Consider the following 25,250-nt stretch of genomic DNA (forward strand, 5'->3'; position numbering starts at 1 on the left):
CTCTAAGACAAAACTTTCCAGCGGCGGTGCGAGGATGGAAGCCCTGGACTCCCTTCTGATTTTGTTGGCAGAGCAGCTGGTGGCTTCGTGCATTGTTCTTCCTGATGCTATTTTCCTTGAATTGTGAGAAATCTTGTATCTGTTATATCTGCTAACTAAATATATCGACAGATAGTTAAATCCCCCTTATTCCATTTGTGCCTGCATGCCCATGTAGGTTTCCTTGATGTATTCATCTTCATCGTTCGCGTTGAAGCCGCCAGGGTCTCTCCATTTGCACAAACATTGGATTCATAATTCATGGTAGCCCTAGGACGTCATGCACTTTTCCAGCACGCTTGTGTACATTGCTTCGTGACGTGTCCTTCCTTTGTGACTTTTCCCATATGGTAGCGACACACTCTCAGGCTCTCGATAGAAAAGAGCTGTCGATGAGGCAGAAGTAATAGTCCACATACCGTGTGGGGTTGATGGTCGAGTCGGGTCCAAGGTCTCGGGTGGGTGGAGGTTGTTTTGGTTCGTGTCAGTGTTAACCCATTGTCATGCTTTTTGAACAGCTCAGTCACAAAGTCCTTGACAGAGAAACTGCAGACTGGAGACCGTACAGCTATCTGAATGAACTAGGTCAGTAATTTTAAAGAATTTAATTGTTTAAGTAGAAGTCAGAGGCAGTCCAAATCCAGTTCAGTCCTCCGTAACGGCGCTAACAATAATATAAAACTAGCATTGTCGTTAGTTCACTGAAAGAATTATTAGCAGCACAAGGTTTAAACTTGAAGTGGGGTTTTTTGCCACCGGCACACTACAGAAACTGGACAGATGGTCTGGCTTTCGGGTCGTGTCTGTTGAACCCTATTGAGCTGTTCCAGCGGTTCTTAAACTTGAGGGACTCCCTACCCCACCCCTTCACCAAGACTCCCCTTGTCCCACATCTTCTCTGCAGCCCCACCGCCTGCTGGCTCTATCCCTCCTCTCTGTCACTGGTTCTCTTCCCCCTCTTGTCCCCCGCCCCTTCACTGACTTTCATCAAGCTGGGGCTAGGAGTTGGGGTGCTGTAGAGGGTGAGGAGTCTGGTTGGGGGGTGTGGTTTCTGGGGTGGGGCTGGGGAGAAGGGAATTGGGGTGCAGGAGGGGGCTCTCAGCTGAGGCAGAATGTGGGGTGCAGGGGGAGTGGGCTTCAGGATGGGATTTGGGTGTAGGAGGAGACTCCAGGATGGGGTAGGGGGTTTAGGATGTGGGGTCCTGGTTGTACTTACCCCAGTGCCTAGAAACAGTTGCCAGGTCCCTGCTTTCCCTAGGTACAGGGGCAGCCAGGGAGGTTCCACATGCTGCTCTCATGTCTGCAGGCACCGCCTCCACCACTCCTATTGGTCACGGTTCCTGGCCAATGGGAGCTGCAGAGCCAGCACATGGGAGCTGCCCTGCAGCACCTAAAGGCTGCAGGGATCTGGTAGATGCTTCTGGCAGTCGCGTGGAGCTTGGCTGGTAGGGATCCTGCCTTAGATACAGGAGGCATTGGGAGGGAAGGGGTGGTGTAGAGGGAGGAAGAGAGGGGGAGGAGTTGATCAGCTGGGCCCCTGGGGATATCTTTTAGGAAGGAACAGTGAAACTCATTCACGTTATGCTTTTTCCCCCCACCCCCAGCCCCCATCCTTCTTAAATTGGTAAATGAGTTGGGAACCCTTTAGGCCTTGTCCAATAAAAGTCTGTCACTAGAGAGGAGGGGGGTAGGGTAGGAGCTCCCACAGCCCACTGAATCCACCAGTGCCCAATTGAGGTCTGCTGTGCCCCGAGTCAGGCCCAATGTTCCTTCCTGCTCCCCAGCGTGAGTTCTGACAGGGCTGAAGCAGCCAGTATCTCCAGGAAAGTGACATGTCGGGGTTTGCATGCCACTCAAAGCTCTCCTGTCTGAGCGCCAGAAAGGTGGCTTGTCAGTGGCAGAAAGCGTTTGTCTCGACCTGGAGCCCTGTGGTTCTCAAAGCACGGTCTGCGGACCGACCGTCATGCGGGTGGGCTCGGAGCGCTGACGCTGAAGCCTCCCACGCCACCCTGTGAGAGTGGCACGCCAGCACTGGCTTCCCGCTGCGGTTTGGGGCAGATCCAGCTCACAGAGGCAGGAAGCGACTCCCGCACTGTCGCTCCCCCGACTGGGGGAACAGCAACGCAGGAAACCACTCGACTAAAGGCTTTCCCCGCTGCTCCTATTGGCCAGAATCACGGCCAATGGAAGTGGCAGGAGGCACAGAGCCAGGTAAGCACCTCCCATCCCCCTCATGCCCAGACTCTGCACTTCCACCCCACTCCTGCACCCTCCCTCCTGCTGAGAGGCTGCTCCTGCACCCTACCTTCTGGGCAGACCCCACCCCTCCACCCCTTGCACCCATTTTGTCATGGGTGGTTGGCCGGTGGTCCACAGAAAGGTCTGCGTTGAGTGGAGCGTGCCCTGGGTCAGAAAGTTTGAGAACCGCTGTTCTAGTAAGTTGTGAAATACTAGCTGCTAAAATCTTGCTGGAAATAGAGTGCAGAAGGCCTAGTGAGAAGTATAATTGTGTGGTATCTCGCAACACACCAGGCAAAGGAATGACTGTGAAATCCCACTGGGCCTTTCCCCGTCACTGTTCCCTTGGCTAGGCAGTGCTTTGTGGGCACTGAGGACAGCAATGCCTACACCATAGGCCAAGTGTCACCTGCAGTTCCTGCTTCAGGAAAATCACAAAGCTCTCTGCATCACCAGCCCCTGATGTGCTCATCTGCATGGTAATTCATAGAGCTGCTGTTGCTATTCAGATGTGTGTTTGCCTGTCACATATAGGATTGAGGGGAAGACACATGAATTCTTCTCAAAGGTTTTTCTTGGTCACTGTGTCTCCTCTACCACTGCAAAAGCGGTTTTCATTTTCTTGTGGCCTCTTGCACCCCTGCATACCAGAATTTGTTTGCATGCCTGCCGTTTTTCTAGCAGAAGCATTTCTAGGTGCCTTTAGCTATGGAAAGAGTGATGTTTAGTAACGAGCAGATTAGTAAGAGATCTCAGGGGGAAATAGATGCTGTTTCTTTCCCTTGCACTTTGTAGCCCAGATGTCTTGGTTTTGACAGAATTTTTCAGGAAATGTTCAGTTTCACCTGGAAGCATAAAAAATGTGACTTTTCTCTGCACTTCAGCATGGAAGTTGTTGCTCACCCAGCCTAGTTCTCAAAACACAGCCTCATTGCTCAAGAAACAAGGCCATTTTTGCATGAAAAACGAGCGGATTCTCGTTTGAAAATGCTGCTGCTTTGAGCAATGAAAGTCTCAGAATCAGCCCATCTTCTCACATTCACACTGAACTGTGAAACCCTCGAACCCTGAATCACCAGGATTTCTCACAGCCCTTGCAGGACGTAGCATGTGAATGGACCTTCTTCCCATAGGGGTGAATGCTGGATCCTGATCCCAAAACCATACACTGGCCAAAAGATAGTTGCAGAGAGTTGCTCCTTTATTGTGTCCTTGAAGAGCACTAGATACCATAAATATGTAGATTAGATGGAAATGGCAAAGACAAATTCATGGCAGCCCAACCGTTACGGGTAGGAAACTCATCTTACCCCATTGCTTTCCTGGCTTTCTCCACCCATCCCATTTGATCTCTTGCTGAGACAATGGTGCTTAATGGAGGTGCTTTTCAGACCTACCAGACCAAAGCATCAGCCCATGAAGGCTCCCTCAGTCTGATTATCAAGACAAATTCCAGAAAATAAGATAAAAAATAGAATCCCTCCTTGGAGTTTGACTCCAAAATATCCGCATTAACCCTACCAAACTCATTGGTTTTGTTACAAACCAATTCCACAAGCCAAATACACAGGGAACGACTGGAACTACAACTCATTCACAAGTTCCATTCTCACATCCATGGACTTAATAAAGATACTGGATGGCTGGGTCATCATCAACCTACCAAACAATGAAGGCGACAATGGTTCTTTGTCTCTGTAGAATCTCGTGATACTATCTACATATTTTGTCAGTCTTTAAGTGCTACCTGACCATTTGTTGTTTGCTAATTAATGGCTTTTATCTGCCTTTTTTGACTATCCTGCCTTTAGGAACTTAGAAACTATTTGTTTTTCCTATTAAATTCCTGCTCGGCTTTCCCCTTGATATATTTTTTACCCACTGCCTCTTCTTGTCCCCCCCCTCCCATTTTTTCCTTTTTCCACCCCTGCCCCCTTCTCCCCTATTTATTTTGGTCCTGGACATCCAACACTGTTGTCATCTGAAGAAGTGGGCTGTGCCCATGAAAGCTCATGATACCATCTACATGTTTTGTTAGTCTTTAAAGTGCTACCAGACTATTTGTTGTTTTTTTAAGTTTATCAGAAAGAATAGTACAGTTTTTCATCCTTGCTTTGACCTGTAACCTGTCAAACGGTTTACCTATGTATATAAATACATAACTTTGGGAGGACCAAGGGGATACATTTTGGACATGCCATGCATGCTAGCAGGCTTTTCGTGTGTAGTGTTCTGCTGCCGTTCAAGCACATAGCAACTAAAGGGAACGGCAGCAGAATACTGCCGTTGTAGATGAGAAAACAGAACCATAGATAACCATGTTTTCCTTCTCCCTTTCATCCTAGGGAGGCCTATTCAATAAATCTTTGTGGTTTCTACAATTAGGATTGTCCCAGCAGGCTGGACGTCTTGGTATACCTTTGGGAGGCATCTTTCCACTTGATTGCCCTCAATTACCAGTTGGCAACATGAGTCTTTGCTGAGTCATGGGTCTGTTTTTCATAGCAGAAAAGAGAGAAAGAAGTGCAGTCTGAGAGCACATTTCGATTTGCCAGCTAAAGGACTGATCACAACAGGGAAGGGAATGAGCAAAGGAATGTTTTCTTCTTTCACGTTCATGCCCTTTAAGCATGGTCCAGCAATGATGAACATTTAGGAAATAACTCCATTATGGGAAGGACGAGCAACAGCTTCCCCAGTGATGGCTGAAAAAATATGTAAGAATGGTTGAGCACATGGACACAGGCTACTAACCACACGCCGCTATAACAAAGACTCTACATTTATAATCAAGGGCCCAGTCCAACTCCCATGAACGTCCAAGGGAGTCTTTCCATTGATTTTCATGGGTGCTGCTCTGGATTCAATAGAAAGGAAGCTGTTCAGAAAGAGGTGAGCAGTGTTGTCAGTGGGGTTGCACAGAATTTGGCCCCACATCCTTGCAACTTCCTTAGCGTGCACCAATGCCTTTTAGACCCGGAGAGCCAAGCACCAGAGTGAAGGCACGTTCAGAGCGTTAGGGAGCATAGAATGGACCACATTCATTCAGTTGCATCAGCATATTCTTGACTTGTTTTACTGGTAAGTCATTTTTCAACCCTTTGATTCCTGCTGGGAAGTAAACTCGCTCGCAAAGGGACCAGGTTTTAAATTGAGTCCACAGTATTCACCCAGTCACGTGTTTAGGAATATGTGGCAAGGCTCCTTGGATCTCAGTTACATTTCCATTAGACTTTATCATCATAACTGGCACATTTCCCTTCTGGATTCTAACCTGGTTGGTCACACCTTGTGCACAGAGGTAATCGTATCCATGTAAGGGGATTGGAGGAGCCTTGATGGAGACAGGCACATTTCAGACAGATAAACCGCAGTACATAATTTATTGTCATGGATGCACTGCAGAGAGATTAGTGTTTGAGGCACCATAGACTTTGATGTGTGGTGTATTACTTGGTTGCATTACTTGCATGAAACCTAGGACGGTCAGCTGCAAGGTGTGGCTTGTCTTTGTTTTTTTCTCTTCCCTGCCTTCCATTCCAGGAATGTGTGTATTGCCTGTTTGTCTGGCTTGAGAATATTCTGGGTCATGCTAATTTGGCATGGTGACACCCTACAGTAGCAAGCTAGTATGTGTGTGCCATGGAGAAAAAAAAATACCAGTAAGGCTGTGTCTGAACTACATGGCTTCGTCGACGGAGCCATGTAGATTAGGGTTATAGGCAAGGGGAAATGAAGTGGTGATTTAAATAATCGCCGCTTCATTTAAATTTACATGGCTGCCGCGCTGAGCCGACAAACAGCTGATCAGCTGTTTGTCCGCTCAGCGCGCTAGTCTGGACGCTCCCCTGCCGACATCAAAGCCCTTTGTCGGCAGCCCCATTATTCCTCGTGGGATGAGGTTTACCGGGGCTGCCGACAAAGGGCTTTGATGTCGGCAGGGGAGCGTCCAGACTAGCGCGCTGAGCGGACAAACAGCTGATCAGCTGTTTGTCGGCTCAGCGCGGCAGCCATGTAAATTTAAATGAAGCGGCGATTATTTAAATCGCCGTTTCATTTCCCTTTGCCAAAACAAATCTACATGGCTCCGTCGACGGAGCCATGTAGTTTAGACGTCCCCTGAGTGTATAGCTTTTAGCCTCCAGAGCCCATACTAGAAAGGTCCAGCATCTCAAACCTCTCACTAAGTTTTAAAAGACAACATTATTTTTCTAATGAAATCAAGTCTTGGTAGCAACATGCTGTAAGAATGGCTGATTCCGTCTGCACGGGGGCTTTTATAATGCTGTCCCCAAATGCGGTGGCTCACAGCTATTACAAATACAGATGTGCTTCTTTTGTTTGAACGAGGCCTCGGCCACAAGGTTTGGATCCAAATGTGGTTGAAATGTCAGGCTGAGAGAGACTGCTTCAAGCTAGGATTTTGGTGTGGTCTGTAATAACAGAGGCCAGTAGGGCCGTCCTTACCCATACACAGAATACGCAGCGGAGTGGGGCATCTGAAAATTTGGGGCACCGCGGGGTCTTAATGTCCACCCACTGCTTCCTATCCTTGCTCTGTGGCTCTGCTTCCTCTGGAAAGGGTCTAACTAATTTAGAAGTGAGCGCGCCTGTCGGAGCTGTGAGCAGAACACTGAACCCGGGAAAGAGCCATTCAAGTGGTAACGAAGCCATTTAACAGGCATGTGCCACCCCCCAGTATATACTGTCAGCTTCTGAATTTACCGTGTTAGGCTACTGGACCTTACGCCAGGGTGGCGCTGCTCCTGCTCCTCTCAGGGGGCCGGGTCTGAGCTCCACAGCTGGCGGCTCCTCCTTTGAGGCTGGGATTGCAGTCCCTTGCCTGTGACTCCTCCCAAAGGACAGAGCAGCAGGGCCTGGCCCCACAGATTATCCTGGCTCCCTCCGGATTATCCAGGGGGAGCGGGGCTCTGAGGACCCGGCCATCCTGCCCTGCAGCTGGTTGGGGGCGGGGCTTCACAGGCCAGTCCTGGCCTCCAGCTGCCTTCCCTCTACCCAGTCTCCTGCTTCCTTCCCCACCCTCCCCTCTGCCCCCAGCATTGCAGCCTGTCTGAGGGGCAGGACTCTGGGGGCCAGCCCTAGCCTCCAAAAGCTGACCCTGCCCTGCAGCCTATTTGGGGGACTGGCCTTAGCATCCAGTGCCCTCCACCCTGCAGCTGGTCCAGGGCTCTGGAGGCCAGCCCCAGCCTTCAGCGGCTCCCTACCCCCAGGCCTGCAGCTGTTCTGGTGCCTGGCCGCTCTTTGAGCCCCTGCCTACAGGAGGGGCTGGGCTGTGGTTACTGACCCCAGCCTCTCTCCTGGGGGAGGTGGGCTGCAGTCCCCAGCCTTGAGGGTGGTCCCCCACCTCCTCCAGCACTGTTTAGGGAAGGGGGGCACTCACCTGATCCCGTGGCTGGCCACGTGGAACCACGTCCCCAACCGGCCACTCTCCTGCTGGTGTGGCTGCTCCAGTGGTCACTCTGCAGTATCCCTCTCCTCCAATCAGCCCCCTCCCGTTCCATGTTATGGACAACAGTCCCATTCTAGGCATTTCCCGTTTTCCTGGCACAACCCAACCCTGACATTGCTTTAAATTAGGATAAGAGGGTGCTTACCAAAGTTGGTGGTCCACACTTGTGCCATTTAGGAGGAGTTCGTCAACCAACAGACTCACAGACAGATGCATGCTAAAACATACATAGAGAGAGATGATATGTATGAAACGTACGTATATAGAATAAGCATATGTGTGTATAGATGGAGCTCAGTCAACCAGTGTTCTCTGGCTCAGTGATAGGTGACTTGATCTTTATTTTTGGTCCATGTGATATGCAATTCAGTAATAAAACTAGCAATTTTGTTTCTTTGGCAGCTGCCTTATTACGCACAGGGCCCATACTGGTGTGTCTTGAAAACATTAGTCATCAAAGTTTTCTGTAACTTTTACTGCATGTTGCCTCAATGCTGGATATATTCTGTACTCTCTGTTCCATTTCTTCTGCCTGTTTTTGTGTGTGTGTGTGTGTGTGTGTGTGTGTGTGTGTGTGTGTGTGTGTGAGAGAGAGAGAGAGAGAGAGAGAGAGAGCTTATTAGGCAATAGAAAAGACGGGGAAAGTCATGAAAACCAGACCCAGGGTTCTTTGGACAGTCATACTTTTGCTTCCACTGGAATATAAGGAAATGGTTGACATTGGATTAGGTAAAAGAGACTTAAATTGTGGGTCGGGAGGTGGGGGTGCAGGAGTCAGGTAGGGGTGGTAGTGCAGGATTCAGGGCAGGGGATGGGAGCTGGAGTCAGGGAAGGGGGCTGGGAGAAGTGGACGGCTCAGGGCAGAGAGTGGAGGTTGGGGTCCCCTCTAAGATTTTCCATCCATGAGCGGAGTGACTTTTGTCTTGTGCACCCACAGTGAGGTCACAGGCGCTTGTTCAGATGTGAGGTGCTGTGGCAGCCGCCAGTGGCACTTCTCCCCGAGAGACTCTCCCAGGTAGAGCCCCCCCCCCACCTCGTGGGGAGAAGGTGCCCCCTCCACTCCCCAGGGAGCATTGCTCCCTAGGCAGCCTGTGTGCAGGGCAGGGACTGCCCCAGGCTGCTTCTCACAGGGCTGCTGAGAGTCCCATCTGGGGCAGAGGGAAGCGGCTGCCAGCACCCAGAGTCTGCAGGGAGTGATGTGCTGGGGGTGGGGCAGTGACATGTGGTGAGTGGGGGGCAGGGAGATCTGGGGGGCAGAAGAGAGGTGCGGGAGGAGGGAAGAGAGGTGCGGGTGTGGGAGGGGGGAAGAGAAGTGCGGGAGGAGGGGGGGAGAGAGGTGCAGCAGGGCGGAAGAGAGGTGTGGGAGGGGGGAAGAGAGATGCGGGTGTGGGAGGGGGGAAGAGAAGTGCGGGAGGAGGGGGGGGAGAGAGATGCAGCAGGGCGGAAGAGAGGTGTGGGAGGGGGGAAGAGAGATGCGGGTGTGGGAGGGGGGAAGAGAAGTGCGGGAGGAGGGGGGGAGAGAGGTGCAGCAGGGCGGAAGAGAGGTGTGGGAGGGGGGAAGAGAGGTACGGGAGGAGGGAAGAGAGATGCGGGTGTGGGAGGGGGGAAGAGAAGTGCGGGAGGAGGGGGGAGAGAGGTGCAGCAGGGGGGAAGAGAGGTGTGGGAGGGGGGAAGAGAGATGCGGGTGTGGGAGGGGGGAAGAGAAGTGCGGGAGGAGGGGGGGAGAGAGATGCAGCAGGGCGGAAGAGAGGTGTGGGGGGGGAAGAGAGATGCGGGTGTGGGAGGGGGGAAGAGAAGTGCGGGAGGAGGGGGGAGAGAGGTGCAGCAGGGGGGAAGAGAGGTGTGGGAGGGGGGAAGAGAGATGCGGGTGTGGGACGGGGGAAGAGAAGTGCGGGAGGAGGGGGGGAGAGAGATGCAGCAGGGCGGAAGAGAGGTGTGGGGGGGGGAAGAGAGATGCGGGTGTGGGAGGGGGGAAGAGAAGTGCGGGAGGAGGGGGGAGAGAGGTGCAGCAGGGGGGAAGAGAGGTGCGGGAGGAGGGAAGAGAGATGCGGGTGTGGGAGGAGGGGGGAGAGAGGTGCAGCAGGGGGGAAGAGAAGTGCGGGGGGGAGAGAGGTGCAGCAGGGGGGAGAGAGGTGCAGCAGGGGGGAAGAGAAGTGCGGGGGGGAGAGAGGTGCAGCAGGGGGGGAGAGAAGTGCGGGGGGAGAGAGGTGCAGCAGGGGGGGAGAGAGGTGCGGGAGGAGGGAAGAGAGATGCGGGTGTGGGAGGGGGGAAGAGAAGTGCGGGAGGAGGGGGGAGAGAGGTGCAGCAGGGGGGGAGAGAGGTGCAGCAGGGGGGGAGAGAGGTGCGGGAGGAGGGAAGAGAGATGCGGGTGTGGGAGGGGGGAAGAGAAGTGCGGGAGGAGGGGGGAGAGAGGTGCAGCAGTGGGGGAGAGAGGTGCAGCAGGGGGGGAGAGAGGTGCGGGAGGAGGGAAGAGAGATGCGGGTGTGGGAGGGGGGAAGAGAAGTGCGGGAGGAGGGGGGGAGAGAGGTGCAGCAGGGGGGAAGAGAAGTGCGGGAGGAGGGGGGAGAGAGGTGCAGCAGTGGGGAAGAGAGGTGCAGCAGGGGGGAGAGAGGTGCAGCAGGGGGGGAGAGAGGTGCGGGAGGAGGGAAGAGAGATGCGGGTGTGGGAGGGGGGAAGAGAAGTGCGGGAGGAGGGGGGAGAGAGGTGCAGCAGGGGGGGAGAGAGGTGCGGGAGGAGGGAAGAGAGATGCGGGTGTGGGAGGGGGGAAGAGAAGTGCGGGAGGAGGGGGGGAGAGAGGTGCAGCAGGGGGGAAGAGAAGTGCGGGAGGAGGGGGGAGAGAGGTGCAGCAGGGGGGAGAGAGGTGCAGCAGGGGGGGAGAGAGGCGCGGGAGGGGGGGAGAGAGATGCGGGTGTGGGAGGGGGGAAGAAAAGTGCGGGAGGAGGGGGGGAGAGAGATGCAGCAGGGCGGAAGAGAGGTGTGGGGGGGGGAAGAGAGATGCGGGTGTGGGAGGGGGGAAGAAAAGTGCGGGAGGAGGGGGGGAGAGAGATGCAGCAGGGCGGAAGAGAGGTGTGGGGGGGGGAAGAGAGATGCGGGTGTGGGAGGGGGGAAGAGAAGTGCGGGAGGAGGGGGGAGAGAGGTGCAGCAGGGGGGGAGAGAGGTGCGGGAGCATCTCAGGAGCAGCCGCACCACAGCCTGGCTCCAGCTTTGGGCAGCTGCCACGCGGCCAGCCCAGGGAGCAGTCACGAAGCCACTTCGTGGCCCTGAGCACAGCTCCGGCCCTGAGGAAGGGCTAGGACTGGAGCTGGCCTCCCCCACCGCGTGGTCCTGCCTGCCAGCATGGCCTCAGCCCCTTGCCACACAGCCTCAGTCCCCTGAGCAGGCCCCTGGCTGGCCCCTGGCCCCCCCGAGCTAGCTGTGGCCCCCCAATCAGGCCCCCCCCGAGCCAGTCCTGGAGGCCTGATCAGGCCCTGGCCAGCCAAGAAAGCCACTGCCCCCCCGCCCAAGCAGGCCCCGCCCTACCCCCCCCCCACGTGGCAGGAGCAGGCCCCGCCCCCCACATGGCCCCAGCCCCCACCCCAGCAGCCCACCACCACCACTATGCAGCCTCAGCACCCCCAAGCGGCCCCTCCAGCCCGCCACCTCAGCCAGCTCCAGCCTGGAGCAGCCGCCTGCCACACCACTCACCTTCCCGCAGGTGAGCGCTGCTGCGCGGCTCTGCAGAGTAGGTGGGCGGGTGGAGAATTTCTCGTGCCCGGCCGTGCAGGTGCGCACCTTAGCAGGAACTATGGTGGAGGCGCCGGAGTCAGGGCTGGGTTGGGTTGGGGGCCTCAGGGCAGGGAGTGAGAGAACAAGGGTCAGGGCAGGAGCCTGGTAGTGTGGGAGGTGGAGGGCTCGGCCGGGGCTTGGGTATGGAGTGGCCTATGACGGGAGGGGGGCAGGAGTCAGGGCAGGGGGCTGGGAAGTGCAGAGGGCTCAGGGCAGGGGCCGAGGGTGCTGGAGTGATGACAGGCTCAGGGCACAGGGAAGGGAGGTGGGGGGCTCAAGGCAGAGAGCAGGGCGCAGGAGTCAGGGTAGGAAGGTAGAAGATGCAGGACTCAGGACAGGGGCTGGAGCCTGTCCAGGACCGTCCGGGGCGGGGAGGGTGGTGCTGTTCCAACAGCAGTCTTCCCAAGGGGCCAGGGTTACACTCCCCGGCCAGCAGCTCCTCCTGAGGGGCCGGGGCTGTGCTCGCCCGCTGGTGACTCCTCCTGGGGGCCCTGACGTCCAGCTTGTCGGGGGGGGGGGGGCTCTGTGGGCTGGTCCCAGCCTCCAGCTGCTTCCCCCAGTTTGCAGCTGGCCCGAGGGGACTAGGCTCTGGGGGCCAGCTCTGGCCTCCAGCTCCCCCCACCCCAGCCTGCAGCTGGTCTGGGGATGGGCCGTAGTTCCTGGCTCCAGCATCACCGGTGGGGAGGCCTTTCCTTCAGGGGGAGACGAGCCACGGTTTCCGGCCTCTCGGCCGCGGAGGAACATCTCCTCCAGGGCGGGGCCGAGCCATGGTTCCCAGCTCTGGCCTCTCTTTGGGGAGGAGGAATCTATTGGGTAGGTGCTGGACTGTGCCCCATCCCCAGCTGGCAACTCACCTGTTGGTGCGACCGCCCCCTGTGGTCACTCAGGAATGTCAGAGGAGTGAGCTAGGGATGTGAACGGGTCACCTTAGTGTGTGGTGCTTACCAGGTGACAGTTAATCAGTACCCGGGAGCAGCTCCCTACCCAGCCCACTACAGGTGGAGGGCTGCTCCAGCCCCTCTGGGTTCCTGCTCACCCTGCTCTTGGGCTAGAGCCACTCCCCCGCTGCCTCCTCCCTATCTCTGAAATGAATAGGCAGCAGGTTTAAAACAAACATAAGGAAATATTTCTTCCCACAGGTCACAGCCTGTGGAACTCCTTGCCTGGGGATTCTGTGAAGTATAGGAGCAGCCCCTGCCCATGGCAAGGAGGCTGCCCTAACCCGGCCACAGCAGGCAGAGGTCTGCTTCCGCCTCCCTGTAATCGCTTAACGGGTTAAACACTACGTTAACCAATTAAACGGGATTTTACATCCCTAGTGTGAGCCCCAGTGAAGTTATGCCAATGGAACGGTGATGGGAATCTGGCCTTCCTGAAGAGCTGCTGAGGGGTTTCATAAAACGGGGTGGCTGGATAAGAAGGCGGCAGATGAAACTCAGTGTTGATCAATACAAAGTAATGAGCATTGGAAAACATAATCCCAGTTACACGTGCAAAACAATGGGGGCTAAATTAGCGGTTGCCACTCAGATAAGAAGTCTCGGAGTTATTGTGGTTCGTTCGTTGAAAATGTTTCTGCTCATTGTGCAGCTGCCAAAAAAAAATCAAACAGAGTGTTTGGAATCGCGAGGAAAGAGATAATATGCCTCTCTCCATAGTATTGCCTACCCCTTGAGCACTGGTTCCCACCTGAGAAGAACAAAAGGTACATGAGAATTGGAAAAGTACAGAGAAGGGCAACAAAACATATTAGTGCTCTGAATTAGCTTCCATGTAAGAAGGAATTTTAAAAAAAGACAGTGAAGGAGGAATATGACAGAGGTCTAAAATCATGAATGGGGTGGAGAAAGTGAATCAGGAACTGTTACATACTCCTTCACGTAACTCAAGAACCATGGGGGTACCCTGATGAAATGAATAGGCAGCAGGTTTAGAACAAGCATAAGGAAATATTTCTTCTCACAGCCTGTGGAACTCCTTGCCAGAGGATACTGTGAAGTAGAAGAGGATTCAAAAAAGAACAAGCTACCTTCCTGGAGGAGAGCTCCATTTATGGCTGGTAGCTAAGATAGTCAGAAATACAATTTCATGCTCTAAGTGCCAGACGCTGGGAGTGGAGGACAAGGGAGGACTTGATAAATTGCCATTTCTGTTCGTTCCCTCTGATGCATCTGGCACCAGCCATTGTTGGAAGGCAGGGTACTAGGCCAGATGGACCATTGGCCTGACCCAGTGTGGCCATTCTTGTGTCATCTTGTGTTAGCTAGTCATCTGTAGCCATAGCTTCTGAACTACCAAATTGCAGGCGCATGTTAGTGGATCTAGAAAACAGTCCCTAACAGTTTATTCATAACTCTTCATCAGAACGTTGGTTTAGAAGTGGAGTGGGGAACCTCAGGCCCCAAAGGCCAGATGCGGCCCCCCAGCTTGCCTGGATCCGGCCCCTGAAGCTTAGGGTCCCTCCCACAGTGCTGGTGCTCCAGCCCTCCTCCTTCCCCACCACGGAGCTAGAGCTCATAAAATCTACTAGGTTGGGCCCCCTTGGTGTGTGAGGGGAATGTGTGTGGGGGGGAGTCTTTCGCCTTTTCAGTCAGGGGGCCACATCAGTCAGGGGTCTTTTTTTCCTGCTTTTCACTTGTGTGCGTCCCTCGACTGATTTTTCTGTGGGTCAGTGACCCCCGGTTCCCTGCCCCCGGTTTAGAACTTCGTAGGCATAATGGAGAGATTTCTGTAAATGTCTCATGAGAGCACCCAGCATTGATAAATCAATGCGCCACATAGAGTGCCTTCATGTTTCGGTGAACATGGCTTCTTCTTTCTTGGGGTAAACCTTGACCTGATAAGTCATTCAGTCACGCCATTCCACTCTACAGGCATCGTTGTCTGCTCGTGCATCCCTAACATCGATCAGGATCGTGCCCGACAGTGTGTCTCCGATTGTTTTCCACGCTTGTTTTCTCTCTAAATACAATGACTTTACTCAGTTTTCAGGCGATTTGCTGGGACGAAGTCATGTTCTGAGGATTATCTTGAACATCTTGAACAGATGGACTCACGGACAGACAGACACGCAAACTCTCTAAAATATATATATAGGCTACCAGAAGTGTGCGCAGTGGTTCATAGACAAAATCTGAGGTCCATGCTCCTCCTTCCTCCTCAGGAAGGTTGTTCCTCTTTGTTCTGCTATGGCTTTTGTAGGTCAGGGACTCTTTGCGTGGCATTATTGCATAAATAAGCAATGTCTCTTCCTATACGCTCCACCCGCTGTTCATTGTCGGCTGGCACTCGCCCATGTCTCTGCTTCCACTCCCTTTTGAATGGCATAACCCACTCTACTTCACTAACCCTCAAGGGCAGTGTCTCTCGCCATCTCTGTTCCCTATAGGCTGAACTTATCTCCATCCCCGTCACTATTTGATTGCAGTCGGGGCTCCTTCTCTGACACACACAGGGAGACGTGGCATGAATGAGAAGGTGCCATTTTTGCTAGGGCTATGGATTAATCACAGTTAATTCACACAAATAAGTCAAAAAGTTAATCGCAATTTTAAAAAATAATAGTTTTCATCACAGAGCTAAACCATAGAATACCAATTAAAATGTATTAAATATTGTGGATGATTTTCTGCATTTTCAGTTACAACACAGATAAAAAAGTGGAGTGTGCTCACCTTATATTATTTTTATTACAAATATTTGGGCTATAAAAATGATAAACAAAAGAAATAGTAGTTTCCAGTTTACCTCATAGAAATACTGTAGTGTGATCTCTACAAATGTAGATTGTTATATAATTGCACTCAAAAACAAAACAATATAAAATTTTAGAGCCTACAAGTCCACTCAATCCTACTTCTTGTGCAGCCAGTCACTAAGAGAAACAAGTTTGTTTACATTTGCAGGAGATAGCGCTTTTGTAGTAGGCACTAATGAAGTATTTATGTGCCGATATGCAAAATATTCATATGTCCTTTGTGCTTTGGCCACTCCTGAAACAATAGTAAAGAATAAAATTGTGAGGCATGTAGAAGAACATAATTTGTTGGACAAAAGTCAGCATGGTTTCTGTAAAGGGAAATCATGTCTTACTAATCTATTAGAGTTCTTTGAAGGGGTTAACAAACATGCAGACAAGGGGGATCCAGTAGATATAGTATACTTAGATTTTCAGAAAGCCTTTGACAAGGTCCCTCACCAAAGGCTCTTGTGTAAATTACATGGCCATGGGATAAGAGGGAAGGTCCTTTCTTTGATTGAGAACTGGTTAAAAGACAGGAAACAAAGGGTAGGAATAAATGGTAAATTTTCAGAATGGAGAGGGGTGTCCCCCAAGGGTCAGTCCTGGGACCAATCCTTTTCAACTTATTCATAAATGATCTGGAGAAAGGGATAAGCAGTGAGGTGGTAAAGTTTGTGGATGATACCATGGGCTGTGTCTACATTGGCACCCTTTTCTGGAAAAGGGATGCTAATGAGACAAGTCGGAATTGCAAATGAGGCGGGGGATTTAAATATCCCCGCGTGGCATTTGCATGAACATGGCTGCAGACCAGGGAGAAGCAGAGCAAAGAAGAATACCAGTTGCACAAACCCCCTCTGTTCTTTCAAGTCTCTTGTGCAAGAACACGCTTGAGGTGTAGACGCTCCGCGAGTTTTTGCGGAAAAACTCTGTAGTGTAGACATAGCCTAAGTGGAAACTACAGAACCTGTACCACCAAAAAGGAAAATCAACCTTCTGCTGGTGGCATCTGACTCAAATGATGAAAATGAACATGCATCAGTCTGGACTGCTCTGGATCATTATTAAGCAGAACCTTTTAGCAGCATAAGATCATAAGAACGGCCATACTGGGTCAGATCAAAGGTCCATCTAGCCCAGTATCCTGTCTGCCGACAGTGGCCAATGCCAAATGCCTCAGAGGGAGGGAACAGAACAGGGACTCTTCAAGCAATCCCTCTCCCATCACCCATTCCCAGCCTCTGACAGAGGCTCAGAACACCATTCCTACCCATCCTGGCTAAGAGCCATTGATGGACCTCACCTCTATGAATTTATCGAATTCTTTCTTGAACCCTGTTAAAGTCCTGGTCTTCACAGTGGTGTCCCCTAAGTGTCCATACTGGGACCAATCCTATTCAACCTATTTATAAATGATCTGGAGAAAGAAGTAAACAGGGGGGGCTACGTCTACACTGTAGCCTTCTTCCAGAAAAGCTTATGTAAATGAAGTGCAGAGTGGAATATCGCCATGCTTCATTTGCATAATTAATTAGCAGCTGTTTTTGCGCAAGAGGCTTTTGCACAAAAAGGAGCTGTGTAGATGGCTCCTTTTTGTGCAAATCCCCCTCTCATGCGCAAGAGCTGTTTTTCCTCATTTTTTCAAGCAGAATGTCTCTTGCACAAGAGGGGGGTTTGCGCAAAAAGGAGCCGTCTACACAGCTCCTTTTTGTGCAAAAGCCTCTTGCGCAGAAACGGCTGCTAATTAATTATGCAAATGAAGCGTGGTGATATTCCACACCACACTTCATTTACATAAGCTTTTCCGGAAGACGGCTACAGTGTAGACGTAGCCCCCCTGTTTACTTCTTTTTCCAGATCATTTATAAATAGGTTGAATAGTATTGGTCCCAGTATGGACACTTAGGGGACACCACTACTTACCTCTCTCCATTTGGAAAACTGACCATTTATTCCTACCTTTTGTTTCCTGTCTTTTAACCAGTCATCAGTCCATGAGAGGACCTTCCCTCTTACCCCATGATAACTTACTTTTACTTAAGAGCCTTTGGTGAGGGACCTTGCCAAAGGCTTTCTGAACATGGCTTTTCATGGGCACATGTCCTCTAGAATGGTGATTGAAGTGTAAAGGAACATACACATTTTTAGTGCATCTGGCATGTAATTATTTGGGATGCTAGCTACAACGTCATGCAAACACCTGTTTTCCCTTTCAAGTGACATTGTAAACAAGAAGCGGGCAGCATTATTTCCTGCAAATGTAAACAAACTTGTTTGTCTGAGTGATTGATTGGCTGAACAAGAAATAGGACTGAGTGGACTTGTAGGCTCTAAAGTTTTACCTTGATTTATTTTTAAAGGCTGTTATTTTTTGTACACAATTTTACATTTTTGTACACAATTCTGAATTCAACTTTAATGAAAAAGCGATTGCACGACTGTATGTGTAATGGGGGAACTGAAAAATACTGTTTCTTTTGTTTTTTAAAGTATAATAAAAATATAGTACACTGTATTCTGTTGCAATTGAAATAAAAATATTTGAAAAGGATAGAAGACATCCAAAATATTTAAATAAATTGTATTCTGTTATTGTTTAACAGTGCAATTAATCACATGATTAATTACCATTCATTTTTTTTAATTGCTTGACAGCCCTCAGTTTTACACAGTTACTTTCCACTTTGGCTGCACTGGAAAGAGCTCTCCACTGCACTTCAAACTAGCAAAACAAAAGGCCTCTCAAGAGGGCAGAAATAACCAAGGAGAGCACCCTTATGGTAGAGGTGCTGGAGCAGCCCTGTCCTGCTGCTTCCAGTTTCTTGAAGATATGCTGGGTACAGGGCCAGATTCAGACATGCTGAGGGCCTAAGCCAGGGGTGGGGAACATAAGGCCTGGGGGCTGAATACAGCCCCCAGCTTTCCTGAACCTGGCCCCTGAGGCTTGGGGCTCCCCCACCCCGAGCATTGGGGAGCTTGTGCTGTCACTCCAGTACCCCTACCATCTCCTTGTGGGGTTGGAGCACACAAAATCTGTTAGCTGGGGCCCCCCCAGGTTCTGGTGAATGAGGGGAACGTGGGGAGTATCTTTCTCTTTCTAGACAGGGACCACGTCAGTGGGGTGTGTGTGTGTGTTTGTTGGTTTGGAGGGGGAGGGGTTATTCTCATTTGTGTGCAGCCCCCGACTGATTTTTCCGTGGGTCAGCCCCGAACCAAAAAAGGTTCCCCACCCCTGCAGCTATGTCAGGTTTGAGGCCCCGTAGCATTACCGACAATGTGTATTAGTCTAACAGAAAGGTCAATAAAACAGAAATAATAAAGGTGGGTTTTTTTGTAGCTGCACCTTTACACAGATGAGGAGGCCACCAAACACTAGTCTTTTTTTCTGTATTTAGAGGCCCCTCGTAATCAGAAGCCCTGGCCTGTATCTTACTGAGCTTGTGCATAATCCGGCACTGGGTGGGATAGGTCCAGAGCCACCTTTGTCCTTCTCCTGCCGCTCCCTTTCCTGCGCGCTGCCCGGGGATGGCTCAGTTGTGAATCCAGGCCAGCTTTGGACTGTCAGAAACACAAGGGCAGCAGTGATTTATGCAGTGAAAAACAAGGGGAGCTGTGTGGATACTGCGGGTTGCTGCTGTGAGGGGTGGGGTGGTGGTGAGAGAGCGTGTTCTTTTTTCTCTGCACAGCCCCACCAACACTTCAGAATGAATGGCGAGGAGCATCCTTGAGTAGCGAATTCACAGAGCTTGTCTAACAACATTGCTTGGTTACACGATTGCGAAGTTTAGACGTTCCATCGCGAGGGTGCAGTTTCTGTAACTGCAATTGCATTGTTTCTGTTAGCCTATAAGAAACGCCCGACTATGACATTTTAAAAAAGAAGAAGCTATGTTTAGTGATTGCTTAAACTTGCTTATTTGTCTGGTGTGATTGTAAGCAATCCCAATTAGTAAAATCAACTACGATTCCCTCCCCCACAAGCACGTTCCTGTGAAATTTCATAGGTAAACTTCTTTGAAATTGGCAGTTCACTGTAAAGGGCTGTCCTTTAAGCCAGCTGTGTAGCCACTGAAGGATAATTGTCTTGTCCATTTACTAAATCACGTGCAGATTTTTAAAGTAAAATCATGTAACTAGCCTACAGAGTATGTGTGCGACATCTCTGAAGCAAAGCCAGCAAATAAATAACTTTGAAATCCACAAATGAAACATCCCATAATTATCTTGTAATATGATCTGGTCCATAATCTGAAACTTCTAGGCTACGTCTAGACTGGCATGATTTTCCGGAAATGCTTTTAACGGAAAACTTTTCCGTTAAAAGCATTTTCAGAAAAGCACGTCTAGATTGGCAGGACACTTTTCCGGAAAAGCACTTTTTGCGGAAAAGCGTCCGTGGCCAATCTAGACGCGCTTTTCCACAAAAAAGCCCTGGTCGCCTTTTTCACGATCGGGGCTTTTTTGCAGAAAACACTACTATGGTGTCTACACTGGCCCTTTTGCACAAAAGTCTTTCGGAAAAAGACTTTTGCCCGAACGGGAGCAGCATAGTTTTTCTGGAAAAGCACTGATGATTTTACAGTAGATCGTCAGTGCTTTTCCGGAAATTCAAGTGGCCAGTGTAGACAGCTGGCAAGTTTTCCCGGAAAAGCGGCTGATTTTCCGGAAAAACTTGCCAGTCTAGACACAGCCCTAGTGTTGTGCTGGTTGGTTTGGAGGGTTTATGTTTTAGGGGTTGGTTGGTTGCACACACACAAACTTGTTGTTTCAATAGTGAGCTTATCAGCACAGGTTGTTTTTTTCTGCCCTTGGGAAGGACAGTTTGCTCTTGGTGAGAAGCAGTGACCTGACTTAGGAAAGCACTCCTCTTCAGAGAAACTCCTAAGTATGAGCTTAACTTTAAGCATGTGCTTACGTCCTGTTTGAAGTCAAAATGGGGCTCAAGTACCCATTTAAAGCTAAGCCCACACCTACGCATGTCCCAGAATAGAGTCCCTGGTGAACAGAGGGGAAAGAATGTATGCTACACATTAGTCAAAGCACTCCAATTTACATCAATATTCATTTGTTTTCCATTATATATCATTTTTATGCAGGTGCTTGTGGGATGGATAGACGTCAGAACACATACATAATGGAAAAAAGCTTCAAAGGTATAGTATCGAATGCTGCAGTGACTCTAGCAAGGAGTTTGACAGGAGGAGGGGAATGGTAGATGAGGTGAGATAGGAACCCTGAACACCCAAAAGATGGTTGCATATGAAAAGAAAGCAACAGAATGATGCTGTACAAAATATACCTGCCTGGCTCATCTGGTGGCCCTCTTGACTCTGAGCCAGAAGTGTATGACCCGTGAGGTCAGAGGCTAATACCTCAAGCTGATGCTGCAGTGTAATACTAGCAGCGATGCGGCACTGCCATCGGTACTGTCATTTGGAGGAGTTGTGTCTAGCCAGGTGGAAGTTAAAGGTCCTTTAGCACAGCTGAAGACCCTAAGGGTGCATCTACGCTGCACCGTTTTTCCGGAATAACAGCTGTTATTCCAGAAAAACAATACTAGTGTCCACACTGCAATTGCATCATTTCGAAAGAAAGTTGAAATAACGGAGGGCTTTTTCTGACGTTGTAAACCTCATTCCATGAGGAATAAGCCCTTTTCCAAAAAAGTTGTTTCGGAAGGGACGCTCCACTGCTGCTATGTCGAAATAGCTCCTCACCCAGGGCAGTTCTCAAGTTATTCCTCCCCAGTGCCTCCTGGGGCTCTAAGTTGAGCTAGCGCACCCACATTAGGGGAGCTGGCCTCGGACTAATTTTGAAGCTTCCCTGTAGTGTGGTCACTGTTTCGAAAGAACCTTGCAGTGTAGACATACCCCAAGTCTGTATTCCTGCCAAGACTTTGTAGCACAATTGCTGAACATGTATTGGCTGGTCCCTATGCCCACTAAGTCTCTACGGTCACTGAATGTATTGCATGGTAAAGCTCTTCAGGAGACCTTCTGCTTGTATAAAATAAACTGCCTTCTGTGTGAGCAGCGTGCACTACACAAAGAAAATTCAGGCAACAGGCTGGAATTAGGTCACTGCTGGGGATGAAATGGCTTCCTCTTTCACGCTGAGTCATTGTAATCAGTCACTGCAGTGGTTAAATAATTAAACAGCCCCGGAGCTGAGTGCACAGCTCAGAAAGGTGGAGCACACACTCCGGACCTGCCTGAGCACGGCTCAGACCCAAGCCCAGCGTTCCTTATCATTCAGGAAGCCCTGGGCTGCTTCATTGCTCATGTGCCGGAGGGCATTCCGGTTCTGGAGGCGAGAACTCCACACACAGCGAGCCCTGACTCCAACCCTTCTCCAGTCAAGACTCGCCTTGACTGCTGTGAGCCTTTGGGCCAGTAAGAATGGCGGGGTTGGTGCAGAAAGTGAAACCAGGAGGATTCAGTATCCCTATGAAATATGCAGGTTTATCGGGCCAGAATTTCAGCGGGCATGACGCTACCACCGTTTGCACCATCTGAGAATGCGGGGAACTAACTATTGGACGGTCTCCTTCAACAATATTCTTTTGGAGTTTTTATCCTGCAACCCTTACTTGTACAAGCTGTCGTCACACCACGCCAAATGGGACTGCCTACGTGAGTCAGGGTTGCAGGCTCCGGCCCTTTAATTAAATTGATAGATGACCCATGAGTGAGAAACATGCATAAGGCAATGATCAGCTCAGCAAAGTGGATTACGAGCCCTCAGGCAGGTCTAGAGAATGAAAATATTGTTTGTTTTATAAAAATAACTAATATAATATGTAGGAAAAGATTGATTTCTGCCATTGTCTTAAGTGAGAATAGTTAGTAGTTTCATGGAACCCCATTAGACATGATCTGTCAAAATACTAAGAGAAAAAATGTTAGTTTTCTTCTTGTTTTTTCTTATTACGTTGACTGGTAATGCTGCCAGTGACTTGACTAATTTCCCTATTCAGTTAAAGCCCTTTATTTTCTAAAGAAAGAAAATCTACTGTACAATAATTAAAATCAGTCTCTCTTTATTTTTATGGAGTGACAGTAAGGATGGAAACATGCTGTCTGAATTTGCACCCACACAAGTCATAGCTGGTCTGGAGAAGACCTGGAGGAAAGTTGTGTATAAGCTCAAAAGCTTGTCCCTTTCATCTCACCCACCTTGTTATCTCACACACCTTGTCTCTGCCAGAATTTTATTTTTTTATATAATTTCAGTGGATAGTAATGATGCTCATTTTCAAGCTTTTTTCTGGATTTAATTTTTCATAATTACGGGCGGCCAGGCAACATGTACTTAATGACAGGAGACACTGAGGCTATGTCTACACTGCGGATTTTTTGCAGAAGAGGAAATGCAAATGGAGCACTCATTTGCATATCTCCCAGGCTCATTTATATATCTTCTTCTGATCCTTTTTGCGGAAGAGGTTTTTGCAATAAAAAGCCCTGTGTAGATGGACCCATTTGTCAGCAAAAACCCCTTTTGCACAAGAGCCTATAAACTCATTTTTTTGAGGAATACGGGATCTTGTGCAAAAGGGTTTTTTTCCGACAAATGGCCCTGTCTACACAGGGCTTTTTATTGCAAAAACCTCTTCCACAAAAAGGATCGGAAAAAGATATGCAAATGAGCACTCAATTTGCATTTCCTCTCCCGCAAAAACCCCGCAGTGTAGACATAGCCTGAGATTTGAATAGTTAAAGCTTTAAAGCACAAACTGTCGATATCCCATCTCAAAAAAGTCCTTAAATCGAACTTTAATCAATTCTAAAGCAGCCGCCGTCTTACTTTGCCTAGCGACAACATTGATGCAAATATTTTTTCCTTGGTTTGTGTCTTGTCTTTATGGTGAAATTAACATTTGCTGTTAAAAATGAAATCTTTCTAAGCCCCTTCCTAATATGTATAGACAGAGAGATACATGTATGTGACTACATAGGTAAAGAAACGCAGCCACAGTGGGCTCTGGATGGTTATCCCCAGTGTTATGTATTTCATTATTTATTTAGGATTCTAGCATTTTTTCTCTACATGGTTTGTTCACTTTGCTTGGTGCTGTTCATAATTCACACCCGCAAGTGGTCCAGTCCACTAAAAACTCTGTTACTGCCAAGAAAAGTAAAAGTCTTTGTTAGTTGCTTGCTCGCACTATAAAGAGACACAACTGATGCTTACAGACGGATTGGCACCGACCTTGTTACGTGATGAGCTGGGTGCCAGATTTTTCAAAGGTATTGAAGTGTTTGCAGATGCAGGTTAGCACCACATGGATTTTTCAAAAGGGGGGTGTGATGTGTTTTCACAAGAACACTGCCCGTGCGAAAAAACAGCACCAGGGGCTGTGCTGTACTCGAGTGGGTGTTGTATAAGAGTGCCCTGTTTTATTGTTTGTGTGCAGGCCCTCTTCTTAGATTAGCCGCAAGCCAGGTCTACTCTAAAGGGGAAGTTCAAATTAAGAGACACAACTGCAGCTATGTTAATTACAGAGCTGGAATCAACATACCTTAATTTGAGTTTCCTTACCGTCCTCACGGTGGGATGCCGACGAGAACAAATGCTTCTGTCGGCTTCCCTTACTCACAGGAGCAGGAGTTCTGACCACTGACAAGGGCACCCTCTGAGTTCGATTTAGTGGGTCTGTACTAGACCCGCTAAATCAAACTCCAGAAGATTGTTCGCAGCAACATCGATCTTCCCCCATGGGAAGACATTGCCTCAGTGCTGTGTCACAAGACATCAACCTGGTAATGATGTTTTCCCTGGAACACTTTCAGTAATTGCATAGGGTTCATTTGATTCATCCATCAAGTATTGGGAGTAACGGGCTTTCTGCAGTGACCAGGCATTTAAATAACAGAAATGTATGCATCCCACTGAGAGTGCAGTCTGATTTCTGGGGTGATGGGCCCCAGATGGGTGGAAGGGTGGTGCATAAGATGGGAAAGGGAGGGGAAGGAAGAACTACAGGACTGTAAGCAATACTCTGCAGTTGCTTTTAATCCAGGAAGTGCTTTTAGTGGCAGACAGCATGTGACACATCGGGTGTGTTCAATTCTGCGCGGGGGCAGGTTCTACTTGTTCTACTGAACTGTACAAAACTCTCACCATCTTCTGCCTGGAGAGAGGGAGCAAGCCTGCAAAGCTGAGTCACTCGGATAAGACCATCCCAGTTCTAGGACAGTTAGAGTCACACAGAGAAAAACTTTTTGCATTTCTGTACCTAGACATGTTTAGACATGCTGCTGCAGCAAGGATTCACCTGGCGGTGGAAATCCAGGGGGATAGATTGCCCCATGCTGCCCTACCGCTGCTCAAACCCAGAGAGGAAATGCAAAGAAACATTGACACAAAATGCTAGCACCTGGTCCTGCCGACCCTACTCACGCCAAGTCTTCCACCAATGGGATGACTAACCCGGGCAGGGTTCAGAATATCAAGCCACTAACCTCTGTCTTTCCAAATAAGGAACATAACGTTCTTTTTGTTATTGTCTGTGTGAGAGCAGCAGCTAGAGGTCCCCGTCTCAGGCAGGACCCAGTGGTGCTGACAGCAATACAGACACGCTGCCTGAACAAGGGTGCCATTTTCGGAGAGCCAGGAGTGAAGGGGGGAGCAGCCATGTGTTCCAGGAGGCGGCTTGTGTTTTTTCCTGTTCCTCTGACTCTCAGGGAGCGAGAGGAAACTACAGTGCTTATGCGCATGCCTCTCGCGCCTGGCTGGTGAGGGGAGGAACAGAGAATTAATTCACGAAAACTGTGTTGTTTCCCCTCACTCCCTGATAGGGGACCGGGAAGAACAGCAAGCAGCTTCCCGGTATGCCCTGCTGCTGCCCATCCTGCCCTCCCGAAATGGTGCCTTTGACCCTTTAAGCAGGCAGAGAGAGGAAGTGGCGTACTTGAGGTGGATGGATTGCTCCCTGGTACAGACGAGAAGGGTCTGGACTCCCGAGGCAGGCCCTCTCCGCTAGACCCCGCTTGT

At 50.0% G+C, this 25,250-nt stretch overlaps 1 protein-coding gene across 5 annotated transcripts in view; it reads left to right on the forward strand.

Annotated features, from left to right (window-relative positions):
* MEGF11 (multiple EGF like domains 11) overlaps nucleotides 1-25,250 on the forward strand; it is a 486,582-nt gene that overhangs the window by 447,024 nt on the left and 14,308 nt on the right. For 3 of the 5 annotated variants that reach the window (XR_012895692.1, XM_075896882.1, XM_075896878.1), the window contains exons 23-24: nucleotides 558-624; nucleotides 20,351-20,407. Coding sequence is in view for 3 of the 5 variants with exons in the window: in XM_075896882.1 (XP_075752997.1) it covers nucleotides 558-624; nucleotides 20,351-20,407 (124 nt within the window). In the remaining 2 variants the exon portion in view is untranslated. The remainder of the gene's footprint in view (nucleotides 1-557; nucleotides 625-20,350; nucleotides 20,408-25,250) is intronic. The other 2 variants (XR_012895693.1, XM_075896880.1) reach the window with 1 other exon arrangement.

Source organism: Pelodiscus sinensis, chromosome 14 (genome assembly GCF_049634645.1).
Source record: "Pelodiscus sinensis isolate JC-2024 chromosome 14, ASM4963464v1, whole genome shotgun sequence".
In the NCBI taxonomy this organism is placed as follows: domain Eukaryota; kingdom Metazoa; phylum Chordata; order Testudines; family Trionychidae; genus Pelodiscus; species Pelodiscus sinensis.